Source organism: Oryctolagus cuniculus, chromosome 11 (genome assembly GCF_964237555.1).
Source record: "Oryctolagus cuniculus chromosome 11, mOryCun1.1, whole genome shotgun sequence".
In the NCBI taxonomy this organism is placed as follows: domain Eukaryota; kingdom Metazoa; phylum Chordata; class Mammalia; order Lagomorpha; family Leporidae; genus Oryctolagus; species Oryctolagus cuniculus.
Window position 1 is genome coordinate 113411442 of NC_091442.1, and position 21753 is coordinate 113433194.

General features: G+C 45.6%; 1 protein-coding gene across 30 annotated transcripts in view; it reads right to left on the reverse strand.

Annotated features, from left to right (window-relative positions):
* The window catches only part of RBFOX2 (RNA binding fox-1 homolog 2), a 319017-nt gene that overhangs the window by 233823 nt on the left and 63441 nt on the right, over positions 1-21753 (reverse strand). For 4 of the 30 annotated variants that reach the window (XM_070052879.1, XM_070052875.1, XM_070052876.1 and 1 more), the window contains exon 1: positions 6881-6915. The exons of 17 other annotated variants lie outside the window; for them this stretch is intronic. Coding sequence is in view for 3 of the 13 variants with exons in the window: in XM_070052865.1 (XP_069908966.1) it covers positions 6881-6922 (42 nt within the window). In the remaining 10 variants the exon portion in view is untranslated. Of the gene's footprint in view, positions 1-6778; positions 6834-6880; positions 6992-21753 lie in introns of those variants that run through there. 9 more of the 30 variants (XM_070052865.1, XM_070052864.1, XM_070052871.1 and 6 more) reach the window with 9 other exon arrangements.

The window sequence follows — 21753 nt, forward strand, 5'->3', positions numbered from 1 at the left end:
TAGATTAGATACATTTCCTTGAGCTAAATTTCATTCTTAGCACTGAAGTGACGCTAAATAAATATTTAATAAGTCCATCAGGCAAAATCTGAGATACAAAGCTCTAATAAACTCTAAGGCTACAAATATTTTCTCTCTGCTTTCCCTGTCTTACTGTGTTCCTCATTAAAAATAAATTGACCAACCCTTGTACATTGCTGGTGAGGACATAAAATGGAGCAGCTGCTATGGGAAACAGTCACTGCAGTGCCTCAAGAAGGTAAACAGGCAGCTGCTCCAAGACCTGGAGATTCCAAACCCAGTTACAGACCCACAGGCACTGAGAAAGGAGCACAGGTCAGCAGTAGCACCATTCACAATAGCCAAAAGGTGGAAAGAACCCAAACATCCATCAAAGGATGAACAGATAAACTGCGGTATACACACACAAAGGAATACTGTTCAGCTAAAAAAAGGACTGTGTCATGAGGTTCATCCATGTAGCAGGACGCATCAGTACACTGTATTAGGAAGCCAGACGCAAAGGCCAAACATTGTATGACTATTTGGAATATCCAGAATAGGTAAACTGATAGAACAGATAGCAGAGTGGTGGCTGCCGAGGGAGGGAAACAGAGGAGGCTTACTTAATGGGTATAGGGTTCTTTAGGAAGGATGAAAAAACGTTTCAACTACTTGCAGGCTATGGTACGGACTGTGCAGGCGATGGTACGGACTGTGCAGGCGATGGTACGGACTGTGCCGTATGCTACCAAATTGTTCACTCTGAAAGGTTAATCTCACATTACGTGAATTTCACCCCTAAATTCAAAATGTTGAAATGCAATGGCAAGGGCAGGTGTTACGGTGCAAAGGGTTAAACCACCACACTGGGGTGCCTGGTTTGAGTCCTGCCTCCATTTCAAATCTAGCTTCCCACTAATGTGTACCCTAGGAAGCAACAGAGAATGGCTCAAGTACTTTAGGTCCTTATCACCGTGTAGAAAACCCAGATGGAGTTCCTATATCCTGACTTCAGTCTGACCCAGCCTTGGCTGCTGTGGGCATTTGGGGTATGAACCAGCAGATAGAAGACTTTCTTTCTCTCGTTTGTCATTCACACTCTATCTAGCTCTGTTCTGCCTTTCAAATAAATATAAGTGAATAACTAAACTCTAAAGAAAAGCAATGCAGTATTCAGTATGGTACAAATGAAGGTAACATTCCTAATGTTGCTTGAATGTAGCTCGGGATAAAATCATCAGTGCCTGCAACAGAAGGTTCAAAAAAGCGGTGAGCATTCTGGCACGGCAGGTTAAGCGGCCACATGTGACCTGGGCATCCCATAGTAGAGTGCCGGATCAAGTCTTAGCTGCTCCACTTCCAATGCAGCTTCCTGCTAGTGCACCCAGGAAGGCAGCAGAGGATGGCCCAAGTGCTTGGGCTCCTGCCAGCCAAGTGGAAGACCCAGATGGAGTTCCTGGCTCCTGGCATCAGCCTGGCCCAATCTGAAGCCAGGAGCCAGGTACTTCCTCCTGGTCTCCCATGCGGGTGCAGGGGTCCAAGCACTTGGGCCATCCTCCACTGATTTCCCGGATTAACCAACTGAGCCACGGCGCCAGCCGATGGCCCAAGTCCTTGGGCCCCTGCACCCACAAGGGAGACCCAAAGAAGCTCCTGGCTCTTGCCTTCAGATTGGCACAGCTCTGGCCGTTGCGGCCATCTCAGAAGCAAACCAGTAAATGGAAGATCTCTCTCTCTGTCTCTCCCTCTCTCTGTAACTCTTTCAAATATATAAAATAAATCTGGCCGGTGCTGCAGCTCACTAGGCTAATCCTCCGCCTGCGGCACCGGCACCCTAGATTCTAGTCCCAAATGGGGGGCTGGTTCTGTCCCAGTTGCACCTCTTCCAGTCCAGCTCTCTGCTGTGGCCCAGGAAGGCAGTGGAGGATGGCCCAAGTGCTTGGGCCTTGCACCCTCATGGGAGACCAGGAGGAAGCACCTGGCACCTGGCTTTGGACTGGCGCAGCGCACCGGCCATTTGCGGGGTGAACCAACAGAAAAAGGAAGACCTTTCTCTCTGTCTCTCTCTCTTATTGTCTAACTCTGCCTGTCAAAAACAAAAAGAAAAAAAAAAAAAAGAAAAGAAAGAAATCTTAATAAAAAAAAGTTACAGAGCTAGTAAGATGAGACAGGACTTCCTTTTATTCATAATCCTGTCAGATAAATTAAAGTTGGTTCTCTGATTCTATTGATTCTGCATACATGGATTCAACAACCATGGATGGAAAATATTCAAGGGGGGGGGGTGGAACTTGAGTCTGTATTGACCACATTTGGACATTCTTTCTTACCATTAGTCCCTAAACAACACAGTGTAACCATTTATATTAGGTATTTTAGGTAATCCAGAAAAGATTTAAAGCATACAGGACTGTGTAGCTTATACCAATTACTATGCTACTTTAAACAAGGGACTCGAGAATCCTCCATCTTAGTATCTGAAGGGGTTGGAGCCAATCCCCAAGGATACCGAGGGACAATTGCCTTCTCTTTTGATTGACAAGGGGGAACACGCCGAGACTCATGGAGACTAAATGGCGTGCCCAACGTTTCACAGGCAGTAAATAACAAAAAGAGGTCTGCAACCCAACTCTTCTAATTGCAAATTTGGGGTCCTTCCAAATGTAACTTAGAAATCTATCAAGAATATGAAATTGTCTTTATGTAACCATTGACAACTATCTGCATCTGTATCTGAATGGGATAACAGACATGATGATGTGAATACTTGTGTGACTAAATGTGCCAACTGATAATCACCAACAGATTAGTCTGTGTTGCCATATTCAATTCAAACTGGGGGTTTCACTGAATGAAGGCTTCACAAGCTTTGGCATTTAAAAAAAAAAAAGATATTTCTTAATTAGCCTCAGAGTATAAAGGAAATATCTCCCAAAGGATCATTCTGCAACACTCAAAAAAATCCCTTTGAGATAGCCTAGCATGTTGAATAACACTGTCGAAATGTAAATGAACAACTCTGCCAAAAGTCTGAGATAGCCAACATAATAAATGTTATTTTAATCGGTATATACTAGCTACCTCAGTTTAGCTTTCATAACGCTCTTCACTTATGCTGCTATTCAACACGATGCCACACCAGCTCTGGTGCCTGTCAGTGGAGGGAGTCACAGGGTGCTCAGCCTCTCTTGGCCCAGTGTGGTGACCTGTGAAGTCTGAGATTCTGCCCAACCTTGCGAGGATGTTAAGATCAGGCATAGCATACACAAAGAACATGCAGAAGAACATCTGCCCTCTTGGGGAAAGCTAACACTGTAACAGTTTTTATTATGTGAGAGTACTTTAAAGACTTTGTGGGAGATATAATTAAGTTTATTTCAGTGCAAAAAATTGAGAAATCCATGCCTAGGAGGGGCCTTCAAAAAGCTAGTGGAAAATGCAAATTACAGAAAATTATTCCTAGGTTTCAAAAAGTTTCGGCACCAAAATAAACTTTTCATTTCATTTTCCATGAACTTTCTGAAAAAGATGTATATGCTTTGAGTTCACAATCTTGCTCACCTGCCGCGCCCCAAAGACCTGACTGATGGTAAAACAGGGCCTGCACTGCTCCACTGGTGCTTCCAGTGTCCCGCTGGCTACAACTGCCAATGTCTGACCTAAACTCCCCCTTCTACCTGTGGTGCCGACAGAGCAAGTTCCTGGACTTGCTTTTATTCTATTTCAGAAAGAAGATAATGGAAGAGGGGGGCGGGTGCCTGCATTGTGGAGCATCGGGTAAACCCCACCACCTGCAACACCGGCATCCCAAGTGGGTTCCAGGGTGTGTCCTGGCTGCTCCACTTCTGATCCAGCTCCCTGCTAACAGCTTAGGAAAGCAGTGGCAGATGGCCCAGGTGTTTGGGCCCCTGTACCCACATGGGAGACCGGATGGAGTTCCAAGCTCCTGGTTTCAGTCTGATTCAGTCCAAGTGTTGCAGCCATTTGGGGTGTGAATCAGTGGATGAAGATCTCATTTTCTCTTCTCTCTCTAACTCTGCCTCTCAAATAAACAAAATAAATATTTTTTTAAAAAACCATATGGCCAGGCTGGCACTGAGGTACAGTGGGTTAACGCCCTGGCCTGAAGCACCAGCATCCCATATGGGCGCCAGTTCAAAACCTGGCTGCTCCACTTCCGATCCAGCTCTCTGCTACGGCCTGGGAAAGCAGAAGAAGATGGCCCAAGTCTTTGGGCCCCTGCACCCGTGTGGGAGACCTGGAGGAAGCTCCTGGCTCCTGGCTTCTAATTGGCACAACTCCAGCCGTTGCAGCCAATTAGGGAGTGAATCATCGGATGGAAGACCTCTCTCTCTCTCTCTTTCTACCTCTCCTTCTCTCTCTGTAGCTCTGACTTTCAAATAAATAAATAAATCTTAAAAAAAAAAAAACATATGGCCAACTATTAAGAATTCATGTAAGAGCTGCCTCTATCAGATCCCATCATCCTTTAATTCCTGTATCAGCTCAGCTCTTCAACTTCTATAGTTTTCCCCTCCAAGCCCTCTTAGATAATAGTCTCTGTTAAGTAAAATGCAATTTGTAGGGGGGGAAAGGAGGCTAAGTATAGCTTTCTGGGAGTAATATCTTCAGCTAACTTAGAAGAGGGCAAGAAGCAAGGAACCTACAGACAGGATGGTGCTGTCACTCAACTGGTGGGCCTTTCAGAGGGGAATGGAACTCCTCTACAGGTTTATTAATGAAAGGTTGAAGGAGAAGGGAAAGGGAAAGGCACTAACGTTCATGGGCACTGCAATACTCTCCCCATCACTTACACACAGATTCCATGAGCTCAGTGTTCTCTCTGTTACCACGCAGGGAGAGTGAGAGCTGAGAGGTTAAATGACTGGACCAAGGCGACAAACACAAGAGCCGGAGCCACAATCATCACCCTGTTCTTTCTGTAACAGGGTACACAGTGGTTTAGTGCAGAAAAGCAAGCAATCAGGGAGCCAAGTGCACACTCATCTCCACACTGGCTCAGACTCATTCTCTTCCAGCAACTGGAGACAATTCCTCATTAACCTGTGGTCGTCACCCCATTACTCCCAGGGGGGAAGAAAAGCAGTGTTTCTTAAACTTTAATGTGCAGACAGATCACTAGATAAAATTACTAAAATGCAGATTCTGATTAGTGGGTCCAGGTGGGCCCTAGGAGCGCTGCTTGCCCACATGCCGGGGCCGCTGGTGCTCGGGCCACATTGCAGACCGCACTCCCTGCTGGTCCCCCTGCCTGCTCTAGACTACGCTCAGTGGTTCCTGCACTGGCTCAGCAGCGGGACGGTCTGATAATCATGTTTAAATGACAGATTTCAGATTCCTGCATCTTTCCTCTTGCATTCAGCAGTGTCTAGGGTGAGGCCCAGGTTGATTCTGACACAGACTTTCGACCACTACACTATACCCTGTATGGACGTAATTAATTCTGCCCCATAACAGTGCAGTTCAAAGAAACATACAGTTATTAACAGTAACCACAGCACGCACCAAATGACAGCATACCAAATATCTCAGCCGCGTCCTATCAGCTTACCTAACCCTCAAACCACACAGTGAGGATGCTGCTCATGGCACTACCATTTCCTCTTCATCCACAAGGAAGCCGACTCACCCGGAGAGCTGCTTGTCCAAGGTCAGCCCGGGAGAACCAGAACCAGGGTTCTGACTTGGGCCAATCTGATACCACAGTCTGTACTCTCAGACACACCACCTAACACTGCTTCCCTCATTCCCCCGTGCTAATGTCACTGATCTTAACAGACACCTTGCACAAACAAACCCAAGTGGGTCACCTTGCACGACGTCGCCCTGCGAAGGCTATGTCTTATGACTCAGAAGCAACCATCACACAGAACACCACTGCTGCACTCAGCAATCCAAGAGCCGCTGGTCTGAAAAGGAACACGCCTTTAGAACCTACGCCTGTGACTTTAAATTTCCTTACTTGGGATAAAAGCCCATTATTTGAGCACCAAATCAGGAAAGGCCAATTCACAGAAACCTGGTCCCTGGCTGATGCCGGGTTTTGTGGTTGCTTTTGTTTTTAATAAAATAATCCGGGGGGTAGCATTCAAAACGTTTCCCTCAGCACTCATCACTGATGCCGATTCCAAATCAGAGTTCTGTATGGTTTGCGCAACGTCCTATCACCAGAGCCAAGGTGACTGTGTTGAAGGGCAGTGCTCATTTGGATGCACAGGTTCTGTTACATTTGTTTAAAGCAAAAAGAAAAAAGAAATAAAACTCAGTCTCTTATTCAAGCCCACAGGAACACACCCGCCCTTCCCCGCCAACACAAACACACGTCCGTCAGAACAGCTGTCTGCAAGCACGCAGCTGTCCTTCCTGCTGCAGAAGCAACTGCGCTGCCTTCCCCTACAGAATTCCTAGCCCAAAATGTGCTCTATTTAAACACGGCCATCCACACAAAGTAAACAGCACAACAGGCGTTAGTGAAGCGTTTACTGCATGCAGCACTGCAATAGGCACCATACAAAGGCAACTACACAGCCAAAACCTGCACACAAATACCCTCACATACGAGGGATGAAGGCACACACAAACACTAATGGGACAGGACTACGAAAACATATTACATTTCTACATCTAGTTGAGCTCCTTTGTTAAAGAAATACGGCTTTGTTCAACAGAGAATATTCTGCAAATTCAGAATGATTTACGGATTTAAAAAAACAATCAGCATTAATGCAGATCAGCACAATTCCACATGACCAACCTCTCTGCTTGAACTGGACTCCCCACACCTTATGAAGCCACAATTCCCCTGCACAAACTCCCACTCCGCCACCCCCCCACACACACCCAACTCCCCACCAACCTCACAGGGGTTCCTGGGCTGGTCCATGGAATCTGATGACATCACTCTCTCTTCCTTCCTGGAATTCTAAACCCTGCTGCTCTCCCCTTGCACACAGCTACCATCTCCATGGCAACCTCACCTCCTCCTGCTTCCCCATTGGCTTCACGGAGCAGGATACACAAAAAGGTTTTCCGTTCTCCCCCCACCACCCGCCCCAAAAAGATGATGCTTTCAACAGGAACCTAAGCTAAATTTAGCTACTTGGGATTCAGTCCTATGACTAAGAAAACACAGAGAAAAGTCCTCCTCCTTACATCTCACCCTCCCTTCAACCCCACCCGAAGGTAGCTGCTCCACCTCCTTCTCTCTGACCCTGAACCCAAAAGCAAGTGGCAGGATCTGCTGAGCGTTAAAACTGACCGGACCGCCTGCCTCACATGCAAGGTTGGCAGAGAACTCTCACACTCACCTCCTCCCCAGAGAAGGAAAAGAGAGATAAGAGCATGCCAAAGCAGCTGGGGCAGGGCATGTGCTTCCTTCCACCCCAAAGCACAGCTCAGGGACTCCAGGACCCACGGTAGCAGTCTCTAAGCTCTCAGGACAGCGCCTTCTCTTGCCGGGAATAAACACACACACACACATGCACGTCAGTCACCAACACCAAACCCAGAACCACAAAACCTGGGTCCCGCTCTCCATCCCAGGACTGACCTCCTAGGTTTAGAGGGGCAAGTTTTCACATACCTCATCTAAAAGGCAGCTCACAGCCAGGGATATTTTAAGAATTACTGACAGGGGCCAGCGCTGTAGCACAGCAGGTTAACGCCCTGGCCTGAAGCGCTGGCATCCCATATCGGCGCCGGTTCAAGACCTGGCTGCTCCACTTCCGATCCAGCTCTCTGCTATGGCCTGGGAAGGTGGTGGAAGACAACCCAAGTCCTTTGGCCCCTGTACCCGTGTGGGAGACCCGGAGGAAGCTCCTGGCTCCTGGCTTCTGACTGGTGCAGCTCCGGCCATTGCGGCCAATTGGGGAGTGAATCATCGGATGGAAGACCTCACTCTCTCTCTCTCTCTCTCTCTCTCTCTCTCTGCCTTTCCTCTGTGTGCAACTCTGACTTTCAAATAAATAAATAAATCTTTTTTTAAAAAAGAATTACTGACAAAATTAATGTAAAATAGTTTAGATCCTGAGCCAGAGACTGAATAAACAAAGATGCCATCATTATTAGTGAAATTTCTATGGCTATTAACAGAAATTACTAATTCCCAGAGAAAGAAAAATGATCCTTTCATAATCATAGACATATCATAAAATACACATAATTTCTTGAACTACAGGCAGGTCCCACAAGGGTGTCCACTTCTGGTAAAATCCAACTACAGTGACTTCATATAACAGCCAATTTGTGACTAGTCCTCAATTTTGGAGCTGACCCTACTTTTCCTACTCTGATTTTGAAATTGTTACTCATTCTCCCTAAATGGTGGCTGAATGTGGACCAGGGCCTCATTCTCCAGAGCAGCTGCCCATTCCCCATTCTAGGGAAGCCATCCTGGAGGGCTGAAATCTGAATCAGCAGGGCTATGTCTTCCATGACTGTAAAGCACAAAGCATCAACTGTGACCCAGGAGGAAGGGCTTTAAGCAGGTCAGAGTCTTACAGCAGGGAAAAATGTGCATAAAACTAAGGCATACCCAGGAAAATGGTATTTTTGGTTTACAAGGCAGATAGTTTCAAGGCACCAACCCTGTAGTGGAAAAACAGACAAACAAGGAAACCTAAACAGTCATCTGACCCTAAACAGAATTTAAACAATTTGGAACATTTAGCTAAGTCAAAATGCCCCACTAGTAAGCAGGCACACAGGCATCAAGAAAATGCTTTACAACTGCTAAAGAGAACAGCAAAGGATGGGGCATGCTCTAATAACTGACACCCCCAGTGGGAGAGGGGGGAGGTGCACAGTAATTGACCCATCTCTGAAACACCTGCATATCCGCCTTCTTAGTTCATCCTGGTTGACTCCTAACAAGCCGTCCTTTATGTGAAACCACCCCTGGGCACACCCCTGGGTACCATGGGCTAACTCCAGGGAGCACTCTAAAGGGTCTCTGAACACTCTTAAAGGCAGGGGGTCACTCACCCCACAACAAGAAGACTTCTTACCAAATTCTCTGAGACCGGCCATCAGATCAATCACTGAACTTCACTCCTGCTCGCCTCAGGAAATCTATCAATAGTTTGGCCTGAGCAGACTGCTTTCGACAAAGTTCCACTAAATCATTCTTTCATTCAAACACGCAAGAGGTGCACTATCACGCACCAGGGCTTCCTTGGGCTGTCGCTATTCCTCAAAAATAAGAAAAAAAAAAAGTTGTATACATCCATATCTCTACTTTGCAAACAGAGAAACAGTTTCAGGGATGTCAATTTCACCAAGAATATTCCTATAACTTTTTTAAAAATTTATTTTATATATTTGAAAGACAGAGTTAGAGAGAGAGGTAGAGGTCTTCTTCCATCCACTGGTTCACTCCCCAAATGACCACAATGGCCAGAGCTGGGCCCATCCAAAGCCAGGAGCCAGGAGCTTCCTCCAGGTCTCCCTCAAGGGTGCAGGGGCCTAAGGACCTGGGCCATCTTCCACTATTTTTTCCCAGGCCACAGAAGAGAGATGGATCAGAAATGGAGCAGCCAGGACTCAAACCGGAGCCCAAATGGGATGTCGGCACTGCAGGCCAGGGTTTTAAACCGCTGCACCACAGCGCTGGCCCCTGTAACTTCTTTTTTTCAAAGGAGGAGCAGGCATTTTTGATGGATCTTGTATCACAGTACCTGGGATCAGCTCTCACTTCTGCTTTCTCATCCAGCTCCCTGATAATGTGTACCCTGGGAGGCAGCAGGTAATGGCTCAAGTATTTGGGTCCCTGCACCCACATGGGAGACCTGGACTGAGTTCTAGGCTCCTGGCTTCAGCTTGGCCTACCCCAAGTTGTTGCGGACATTTGAGGATATTCAGGGAGTGAATCACAGGACAGAAGATCTCTCTATCTCTCTGTCACTCTGTTTTTTCAATAAATAAAACTAAAAGAAAAAAAAGCCAGGATTCTAACTCAATCTGTGAATTCCAAAACCTTTTTTTTACTTGACCTCCCATTTACAGTCAGGATTGCAAACAAGCCACTAAAAATCATTTTCTATCTGTTCTCTTACTCACATGTCATCAATAAAATATAGGCCGCTTGACATCAAGGTCAAATTCATCCTTTTTTATGTATTACTGACAGTATTAAACCTAAGTAAGTGGACATTCAATACTTACTAATTTATTATGCTAAGCCTGTCATTCTAAACTTCTGAACAAATGGCAATTCTACTCAGATCTTTTTTAATTTAAAATTAGCTTGAGAAATTACATGAAGTGAAATGGTAAAACTTCAGATAACACATTTTGAGATTCAATTCTACAAAATTTGAGAAGAGAAATATTAACACCATCATAATGCCTACATTACCCAGTAATACTATCCACATAGTCTCATCTGTCAGCTTTAATCCACAAACTGTAATGCAGTCAGGATCTATACATTAGATTTATGATTTCTGCATTCTGCATACAGAATCAGAACATTTCTCCAGGGATTCCACTAAAATTAAATCAGCTGATTAGAGGACCAGGATAAAGAGGCCAAGGTCACATGTCTAATACCCATAGGAACCAGTTATCAACACTCTCCCCATCACTATAAAATGCATATGCTATTGTAACATACACCTTGGTTTTACTGAGAAATTAATGTAAATTATCACCTCTTCTGGGAAAAGTTTAAATATGTGTCTCTTGGTGTCAAGTACTATAATTGGCTTTGATTCTTTAGAAGACAGCTATTGTCCTTCAGAAACCATGCTCAATCATTCAGCTGTTCTTATAATACATATTAAAACACCTACCACGTGCAAGCCGACAGCTCCAATGGCTAGTACTGAAGAATAAACACACAGCCACGTGTGACCTGCAACCAGCCAAGGTGTACCCAGCCTCAGTCGGAGGACCCAGGAAAGAAGGGCTAGCTCCAGCAGATGGCATGGAGAACGATCAGGAGCACACTTAGTCAATGAAGAAAGCAATGATATTCCCAGGGAGAGAGAACCAAGATTTGCAGAGGTACAGAAGTGCGACAACACAGCAAATCTGAAGGACTTGTGTTTTACAAGGCCAGGCTGAGAACGGAGGGATGCAGCCAGTTCAGAGAAAGCAACACAGCATCTTCTAGATTTCCATCTCTTAGGACCTCCTAAGATCCTTCCTTTGAAGGCTGTGGAGAGTTCTTCTCTTGGCGTCTCCATGATAAAAAATAAGGCCGAAATGGCGTGCCTCCTCTGAAAGCTGGGCCCTCAGTGCTCAGACCCCTCCCTCACCGAGCAGGTTCTTCTCTCTGCAGAGGTGTGCTGCCAGGAGGCAGAGGGAAAGTCTTCAAAGTGTGTCCCCCAAGAGTCACATGCTGGGAACTGTCTGCAGTTGGTCTTGCGGAGGTGGTGGAACCTTTAAGAGGCGGGGCCTAGTAGTAAGAAGTTAGCCCACTAGTTAGCCGGTGGAAGAGATTAAGGTTCTCACAGGATCTGGGCTAGTTGTTATATAAAAAGATCAAGCCTGGCCCTTAAATCCCTCTGGCTTCCAGTCTCTCCACGTGATCCATCTCTTCTGCACGCGCTACAGCCATAGTGAGGACATCCGCCATGAGGCCAAACAAATGATCCTGTAAGACCCAGGACTTTCGGCCTCCAGAACCGTAAACTAAAGTAAACCCAGGGGCTGGCGCTGTGGCACAGCAGGTAAAGCCACTACCTCCAGTGCTAGAATCCCACACAGGCGCCAGTCCCAGTCCCGGCTGCTCCACTTCCAATCCAGCTCTCTGCTATGGCCTGGGGCAGCAGCAGAAGACGGGACAAGTCCTTGGGCCCCTGCACCCCTGTGGCAGACCTGGAAGAGCAGCTCCAGGCTCATTCTCTGGACTGGCCCAGCTGTGACCACTGCGGCCATTTGGGGAGTGAACCAGGGGATGGAAGACCTCTCTCTCTCTCGCTCTCTCTCTCTCTCTGCCTCTGTAACTCCACCTTTAAAGTAGTCAAGGAGAAGTATCAAATAAATGAATGAATAAATAAATTTTTATGTAAAAAATACATTACCCAGCCTCAAGTATTCTGTTATACCAACAGAAAATGGACCATGATGGTGATCATTTGATAATTCAATTCTCTTTTAATAAAGCTGTCTGAAACTCTTATTAGTGTGTTGAATATCTGACAAGAAAGACTAGATTAATTTTTAAATGCCACATCATCCCCACCCCAGACCCCTGGCACATAAACAAGTAGTGTATGTGCTCATTCACATCCTACCAGCTTGAAGTGGATCAGGGCTGTATGAGGAGGAAAACGATCCATCAGTTATGGCAAACAGCACAAAGGTAGACTTTCGAAGTCAACTTTGTATTAAAATTTTTAAGCGCACATTTTACTGAAGCCTTTATACAGAGAGAACTGGGTCAAGGTCCTTAGTGTACAACTCGACAAATTCTCACCAATCAACCCTATGTAACCAGCACCTAAGTCCACAAACTGCACCTTGTCCACACTCTGGAAGGCCATCTCAGGCCTTGGCCGAGTTACTGGCGCCAGGCCACAGCAAGACTACAGCACGGGTTCATTCTGCTTGTTTCTGAGCTGCTTTAGTCTTCCCTTGTTTCTGAACTTTATATAAGAGGAAACACATAGTGTATATACACTCTCTCTCGCTGGCTTATTTCAGGCCGAGTGATATTGTGAATCTGATCACTTGTGTGAGTGTATTCTATTTTATAATTTATTGGAAAACCATCTCAATGACGCTGGAAAGGCCCTAGTGCTATTACTAGAAACACTGCTAGGTACACTCCTGTAGTATGTTTTGATGCACATACACACGTATTTCTTTTGGGTAACCCTAGAGGAGTGGAACTCCTTGATTTAGAGAACACTTAGGTTGAACTTTAGTAGGTAACACCAACTGCCAACTTTCCAAAGTCGTACCAATTCACATTCCAACCGGAAGTGCCCAAGGGTCCCAGATGCTGAACGCCTTGCAGACACACAGTCATTACGGAAGTGGCGTGACAGTATCTTACCCTGCTTGCGGTTATTTGCTTTGCCCTAGTGAAAAATGATATTAGGAACTTTTGGGGCATTTGGATATCATTTTTGGGAAGTTCCTTTCAAATATTTTGCCTATTTTGCTGCTGATCAAAAGACCGATTTATAGGATTTATTTTATATACCAATGTGCAGGAGTTACTTATATATTCTGGACACCAGCCAGACAAGTATCCTGCAAATCTCTTCTACTCTGTGGCCTGTCTTCTTACCTTCTTAATGGTATCTTCTAATGAACACATATACCTAAATCCAGTATAGTGCGTCATTTTTTCCTTTATAGTGCTTATCTTGTTCAAGGAAAGAATGTCATAAAGGTAGTCTACATTTTACTCAGAAACTTTAATAAAGCAGCACTTAAAACACGTATTTGATTCCCAGGCATATTGTCTATGTGTATATAAAATGCAAAAGTGAAGTTTCCCCCACCAAATAGGTCAAAACGCAAGCAGTATGTGGGTTAAGGAAGACCACACTCAATTAAACGCATCAAGCTTTCATTCATCGTGTGTCCCTAATGCGCCCAGGGCTGTGTGAGATGTGTGAAGAGATGAAAATGGCAAGAGATGCCCCTGAACTGTGGAGTGAACCTTAGGTGACAGCAGAACACTCAAACATAGGTTCTACTGCGTGTTTAAATAAAACTGAATGTGTTTAATCCGAGCCTAAAAATAACCCTCCACCGTCCTCAACTATTCAAATTCCTACTTCAACACAGAACAGCATGAGCAAGTCTTCACTTTATTGCTGCTACCGCTTCTTTAGTGCCCAACAGCTAAACTCACATCCCTGGGGACTGGCTCTGTAGCGCAGTGGGCTAAGCCTCCACCTTCAGCACCAGTGTCTCATCTGGGCACCAGTTTGTGTCCTGGCTGCTCCTCTTCCAAACCAGCTCTCAGCTGTGGCCTGGAAAAGCAGGAGCAAATGGCTCAAGTGCTTGGGCCCCTGCACCCACATGGGAGACCTGGAAGAAGCTCCTGGGTTTGGATCAGCCCAGCTCTGGCTATTGTGGCCATCTGGGGAGTGAACCAACGGATGAAGACCTCTCTCTCTGCCTCTCCCTCTCTCTCTGTAACTCTACCTCTCAAATAAATAAATAAAATAAGATAAAAGCCATATCACTTTCCTCTTTTCCTAAGAGTACAAGATTTTTTTTTTTTTTTTTTTTTTGACAGGCAGAGTGGACAGTGAGAGAGAGAGACAGAGAGAAAGGTCTTCCTTTGCCGTTGGTTCACCCTCCAATGGCCGCTGCGGCCGGCGCACCGCGCTGATCCGATGTCAGGAGCCAGGAGCCAGGTGCTTTTCCTGGTCTCCCATGGGGTGCAGGGCCCAAGCACTTGGGCCATCCTCCACTGCACTCCCAGGCCACAGCAGAGAGCTGGCCTGGAAGAGGGGCAACCGGGACAGAATCCGGCGCCCCAACCGGGACTAGAACCCGGTGTGCCGGTGCCGCTAGGCGGAGGATTAGCCTAGTGAGCCGCGGCGCTGGCCAAGAGTACAAGATTTTAAGAATATAAATTACAAGTCCAATATTTTCTAGTCCAACTACCTAAAAGAAATAACAGAATCCAGAAATATTGTAAATTTCCCCAAAACAAACAAATCTAGGTCACTCTAGCTAAGGAAGAGTGGGGCCAGGAAGAGAAAATATAGATATACACACACACATGTTTTCACACACACATACAATGCTATACTTTTTTGTGAAATATTTTCCAGTTTTCTTACCCATAATTACTTACCCCTTTATTTCTGGTCTTGAGAAGAAAGGTTTTTTTTTTTTAAAGCCAAGTTTAAGAAGCAGTCCCAGTAAGTTTGAGATCAAACACACACACACACACACACATGTATACACACATATATAGCGCACACATATTTATAAAAGATAAATTTAAGGAAAGTCAATTTGGAATAAAGAGGTTGAAAGAGGTTCAAGAAAAAAACAACCATTAAACCGGTTTTGATGAGTAAAGAATTTTTAAAAGCAAACAGTCATCAAGTTTTCTTTATTCTATTTTATAATAAGCCTCAAAATAGAACTGTGTTCCTCATCTAAACACTCAGAACAGGAGGGAAAAGAACAAGCCTGCTAATTTTAGAGGTCAAGGTGAACCAGATGCTTCATAGCCTGTGCTCCCAGGCCTTAAGTACTTTCTAAAATACATCAAGAATCCATCAGAGGAGTTCAAGAGAAGACCTTGAGCTACAGGGCAGTAACTAAGAAGCAGACCGAACTAAAACCCTCATCAGGAAAAATCTCCAGTCAGTATCCTTGAGATATGTCACAGAATAGGAGAAAATATTCGCAAGCTATCTGAGAAAGGATTAATGTCCCCAATCAGCAATTCAAAAAGCTCAACAACAAAAAAACAACCAATCCAGTTAAGAAATGGGCAAAGGACCTCAACAGACAGCTTTGAATATTTGGGAAAAAAAAAATGCTCATTACTAGCCATCAGGGAAATGCAAATCAAAACCACAATGAGATCCACCCCCCCCAGTCAGAAAGGTTATTATCCAAAAGAAAGAGAGTAACAGATGCTGAAGAGGATGTGGAGAAAGAGGGACTCTTACACACGGTTGGTGGGAATGTACATCAGTGCAGCCACTGTGGAAAACAATACAGACTTTTTCAAAAACTAGAAAATAGACTTGCCATATGATTCAGCAATCCCACTACTGGGTATACAAAAAAGACATGAACGCACTGTATCAAAAAGATACCAGTACTATTCGTAGTAGCCAAAATATGGAATCATCTAAGGTGTCCACTATCAGAAGAATGGATAAAGCAAATGTAGTGTGTGTGTGTGTATATGTATATATATAATGAATATTTCATTCTTTTTTATAGTTGAATAATATTCAACATGTATATATATATATACACACACAATGGAATATTACTCAACTATAATATTCAACATGTATATATACAAAAGGAATATTATTCAACTATAAAAAAGAATGAAATTCTTTAATTTGCATTAAAATAAATGCAATGGGAGGAACCTGATGTTGAATGAAATAAGCCATACAGGAAGACAAATACCATACATTCTCCCTTATATGAGGGAGTTATAATTAAAAGCAATAAAAGCTCACTTGGCTAATCCTCTGCCTGCAGTGCCAGCACCCTGGGTTCTAGTCCCGGTTGGGGTGCCGGTTCTGTCCCGGTTACACCTCTTCCTGTCCAGCTCTCTGCTATGGCCCGGGAAGGCAGTGGAGGATGGCCCAAGTGCTTGGGCCCTGCACCCTCATGGGAGACCAGGAGGAAGCACCTGGCTCCTGGCTTTGGATAGGTGCAGCGTGCCGGCCATGGCAGCCATTTGGGGAGTGAACCAACGGAAAAAGGAAGACCTTTCTCTCTGTCTCTCACACACTAACTCTGCCTGTCAAAAAAAAAAAAAAAAGTAATAAAAGAAATGCCTGTGTATATCATTTTGTTGCAAATACAGTGTTTTGCCAAGCTTTGTTTTAAATCTTTATCAAACAAATTGGTAAGAATGATTCACCACCATAGGTTTAATGATCTGTGCCTATTATAAAATTTACTGTATGTGGAGAAGTCGACATTATGGTACAGAGGGTTAAGCCAGTACCTGTGATGCCAGCATCCCATATTAACACTGGTTGGAATCCCAGCTGCTCCACTTCCAATCCAGCTTCCTACTAATGCACCTGGGAAAGCAGTGGGAAGATGGCCAAAGTACTTGGGCCCCTGCACCCACATGGGAGACCTAGATGGGATTCCAGGCTCCTGGCTTCAGTCTGGCCCAACCCTGGCCATTGCAGCCATTTCTCTCTCTGTCCTCCCTCTCTCTAACTCTGCCTATCAAATAAGTAAAAATAAAAGTATTTTTTAAAAAATCTTTTGTAAAAGACTTTTTATTTATTTGAGAGGCAGAGTTAGAGAGAGAGGTTCACTCTCCATATGGCTGGTTCATTCCCCAAATGGCTGCAATGGCCAGGGCTGGGCCAGGCTGAAGCCAGGAGCCAGGAGCTTCTTCCAGGTCTCCCACATGGGTGCAGGGGCCCAAGCACTTGAGCTGTCCTCTGCTGCTTCCCCAGGCCATAGCAGGGAGCTGGATCAGAAGAGGAGCAGCTGGGACACAAACCAGCGCCCATATGGGGTGCCGGCGCCACAGACATATGCCATGGCGCCAGCCCAAATAAATAAATCTTTTAAAACATTTATTGTATATGAAATTGACATTTTTCATTAGATCATTGTTTATAGCCCTTGCCTGTATTCTCACTGAACGAGGGTCTCTTTACTTTGTATTTGTTGAACTCTGTATTTAGTGGAGCATTAAGCCTTTGCAATGTAAATTAAAAATGTTACCTTAAAATAGATGGGAAAAAGTCAGCATTCGGAGCCAAAATCACAACCAAGTCTTGGTGGGGGCCTCGGGATTAAATTCTCCCACAGGAGCCGCAGCTCCCATGGCATGCGCTGATGCAACAAACTTTATGATCTGTATACCTACTATGGTCCCAAAATGTGAGGAACCACCAACACAAGGTGAAAACAAAGTCACTGCCCTTGGGAAGGGCAGCCCAATTGGGGAAAAGACATTATGCCAAGTATATAAATAAATATTCAGTTGCAAATCAAAATAAGGGTTAAGAAAAAAAAAAGTTAAGGAGTCTTCTGAGTGATCTCAACCAAAGATGCCTGGTTGACTCTCCCCATCCATTCCAACTACTTTCTCCAAGGCCCACTGCTCTCTCCATTCCACCTACTACATTCTGTACACTGTGGGCTCAGGGGAATCAGCAAGATTTCAGGTGCAGCCGGAATTCAGAACTGCAAATGCATACCTCTCACAGCAACAGTACTGACAAGTGGGCACCCCAAAGATAGCCACAAGCTGTGAAGTCAAGTGGGGGGTCTCAAGAGGCGCCCCCCCCACACACACACACACAGCCTCTTTCCAGACTGCCTTGGGAGACAAGGAGAAGGATCTGCGTCTGCCCTGCTGCCATTTCAAACGCAGCTTTGGTACAACCTCATAGCAGGCGACGGTTACCTCCCCCAGCACAATTTCAGCTCTTTTAAACAGGCAGATTTTGGAGCTCTGACGTCCCTCTAGAAACAGTGACTGAAATGTCTGCCCCCTTCCTCTGTCCGGCATCAGCTTTTTATATCTCTGACAGGAAGTTAACATGCTCAAAAAGAGAAGATGACAACAAAAATAAGTTTTTTAAAAATCTTTTTAACATGACCTTTCTCTTAGAAATCAGAGACAAGATTCATATATAACCCACAAGGTGGAAGAACACGCTATCACCTGTGGACCCAGAATACAACAGGCTAAACCTGTCTCTCCAGCAGCTCCCATGTGTGACACTGGGCAAGTACAGCTTTCTCATCTGCAAATGGACGTGAGGTCGCCTACCCTACAGTCCTGACTGATGAAATGAGATCACAGGAGCCTGACGCCTGGCAAATACCAGCCACTCAAAAAACAAAAAGCACCTGAGCTGCCTTCTCTTCTTCACACCTACTCACAGGGAGATTTTAAAAAACAAAGTAAGAAAGGAGGTTCTCCTGGCAAATTGAGAACATTCCAACAAACAGCTGGGTGACTATAAAAACAGGTTAGGCCGGGGCTGGGGCTGGCGCCATGGTACAGTAGGTTAATCCCCCGCCTGCGGGCCAGCATCCCATGTGGGTGCCAGTTCTAGTCCCAGCTGCCCCTCTTCCAATCCAGCTCTCTGCTATAGGCTGGGAAAGCAGAAGATGGCCCAAGTACGTGGGCCCCTGCACCTGCATAGGAGACCAGGAAGAAGCACCTGACTTGGCTCCAGATCAGCACAGCTCTGGCCACTGTGGCCATCTGGGGAGTGAACCAAAGAAGGAAGACCTTTCTCTCTGTCTCTCCCTCTCACTGTCTGTAACTCTACCTCTCAAATAAATAAATAAACTCTCCAAAAAAAAAAAAAAAAAAAAGGTTAGCTCTCCATCAGCTGCAATTTGCAATGCTATATTCCTAAGACACTCACACGGAAGCACGACCATGTGATTTGTCTTAAGCCATCCTCATTTCAAATACTCTGACCATTATCTGTACTGACACTGAAGTATCTCAGGCTCAAATCCTCTTCCAAGTTGTATCTTCCACACTCACCACATACAAACAGCACAAACATTTTTGAGCAGACAATAGAGTTCACATTTATCTCAAGAAAAAGAAAAAAAAAGTGATCATCAAAAGGACAAAAGGGACGATGAAAATATGGAGAAGTTAAGAAAACAAAGAGGTTTTGCCAAGAGCTTCGTGGCTCCATAGTGTGTTTCATTAGTCTATCGTAATAAATTCACAATTATGCACCCCATCAATACAAAGGCTAAATGGATAGGAATTGCAAAGACCCTGATGAACCCCTGGGAAGGCAGAGTTTCTGCAAACATCAGCCAGATCCAGGAACCTGAGAGCTGGTGTCAAGCACAGCCTCAGTGTGGCAGGCACTGAACCCACATAGAAAATCAAGCACACACATGAAATACATCCCTGGTGGGACCCAGAGAGCCCAAAAGAACAACTCACAACGCCTGCAGCTGAGTGTCGCCAGGCATGCCGAGTGCCTGAGACACACTGCAGTAGTCGGGAAGTGGGCCAGATTCAAGCCCACGTCAGAGGACAGCAGGCCTGCTCCCTCAACAACAGTGCCACAGGATCTGAGCGAACACTGTGCTACCTCCACTGCACTTGAAGTCACCGGCAACACAGCCAGACAGGGCCAATGACACTCGGATGGCAGTAAAGCATCCCCACACAATATTCTAAATCATTCAGAAAGGGTGCCAGGATTTTTAAAAATTAACAGTAAAGAGTGGTGTGGTTTTCCAAGTCTGCTTGCCATTCTCGTGTTCCTGACACCCGCTTCCAGCAACCGCCTCTCAGGCCCAGGAAACAAAGCCTTTCCCGAAGCCCCAGCATCTGCCTTCCATTTGGCCACTCCTCCCCCTCTCTTCTCTGCTCCCTTCCCATAAGAAACATCCATCCCTGTGTGCATTTCCTTCTTTCCTGTTTCCTGAACGCGGGTGAGGCAGGCAGGGCTGAGGGGGGTCCCAGAGCAGGGCACAAGGAGGGAGCCAAGGCTGCTCCTGATTAGGGGAGCGCAACTGCAGAGCCGCACAGGAAGTGCTCCGGGGCCTGTGGGCAGCCCCATTCCAAGCACACTGAAACCTTTGTCCTGTTAGCCCCATCTGGAATCAGTTAGGACCGGCTCCTAGTACTAGCAGGCTTTTCTTTTAAAACTTTCTAAAACCATCAAACTCAGTTTTCCCGCCTGCAACCGTCTCATCCCTTCCCCCCAAGCCACCCTGCAGAGCATACTTCTGTCTCCCTTCCTGGGGTCACCATACACAGACGAGTCCCATACGAGGAGACGGCGTTCAGACAGCTAGCATCCTTCCTCTGCCCATGTCCATGCAACTCATATCTTTCCTTTACACAATCTAAGAGTTTTTTTAAATGCTATTTTTAGAAACATGAAGTGACCTACTTTTCAGAAGGATTTAAATGAAGCATATCCTTTATGAAACTTTTTCCCATTTTGTTCTGTCTTCTAAATCATGCAAAAAGTACAGGAGAGAAATTCTGGCACAGTTCTCCAAAAACCCAAAAGGAAAATATTTTTTCACTCACAACTCTACATTAAATTGCCAACACGTGTACCTGCAGGAAATTGATTTTTCTGATGCTTTCTATTAAAAGTGGCACCTCTCTGGTAACGTGGTAAACGCTTAGAACTAAGACTCAGAGACCTGGACAATAGCCTGAACGGCACTGGGAAGCCAACGGCCAGCAAACTGATTCTTAACCTTCCTGGGTCTCTGCGTTCTCACTGCGGGGGGCGGGACGCACACCAAACAAGCCCTCAGCTCCACCTGGGCACTGTCACTTCAAGAACTTCCTCACTGCCCCAAAGGCTGCACAGCCGCGAGCTGTGCATGTGATGGGGAGAATGGGCAGCCAGCACAACTCCGCGAGCAGCCACATTCCCTGTTCCTCCTATCACTCCGAGACGTTGCCGTCACAGCAATGGGGTAAGAGGCAGACAGAAAACCCCAGGCTAGCCATCTGGGCCCAGCAACCTGATCAGAGAAGCACGGCAGCAAGACCCAGGGAGGGAATTAAATTCACAAAGCCACTGAAACAGAACTCTGTCCTTTGTGCTTGGTTTAAAAGCTTCTTATTTAATTGGTCTCAATAAATATTTATTCAATCTACTAAGAATGCCAGATCACCAGGGAATACCAAAAAAAAAAAAAAAAAAAAAAAGAAACTGCCCTATCCTCAGGAAGTTCACAACCCATAGGACTCCGAGACAGTTCAAGGTGACCGCACTCGAGGCTTGACAGCACCAGGAGCATCAGCCCTCAGCATCTGTGGATGCATTCCCAGGCACGCAACCAGCAGCAGACTGAACAAATTCAGGAGGAAAAACTGCCTTTGTACTGGACAGACACAGTGGTTTTTTTCTTTCGTTATTCTCTAAACAATACAGTGTAACAACTACTTACAAAGCAATTAAACTGTATTGGGTATCACGAGAAATCTAGCAATGATTTAAAAGTATTCAGGAGAGGAGCCTGCGCTGTGGCGTAGCAGGTAAAGCCGCCGCCTGCAATGCCAGCATCCCATATGGGTGCAGGTTCAAGTGCTGGCTGCTCCACTTCCAATCCTGC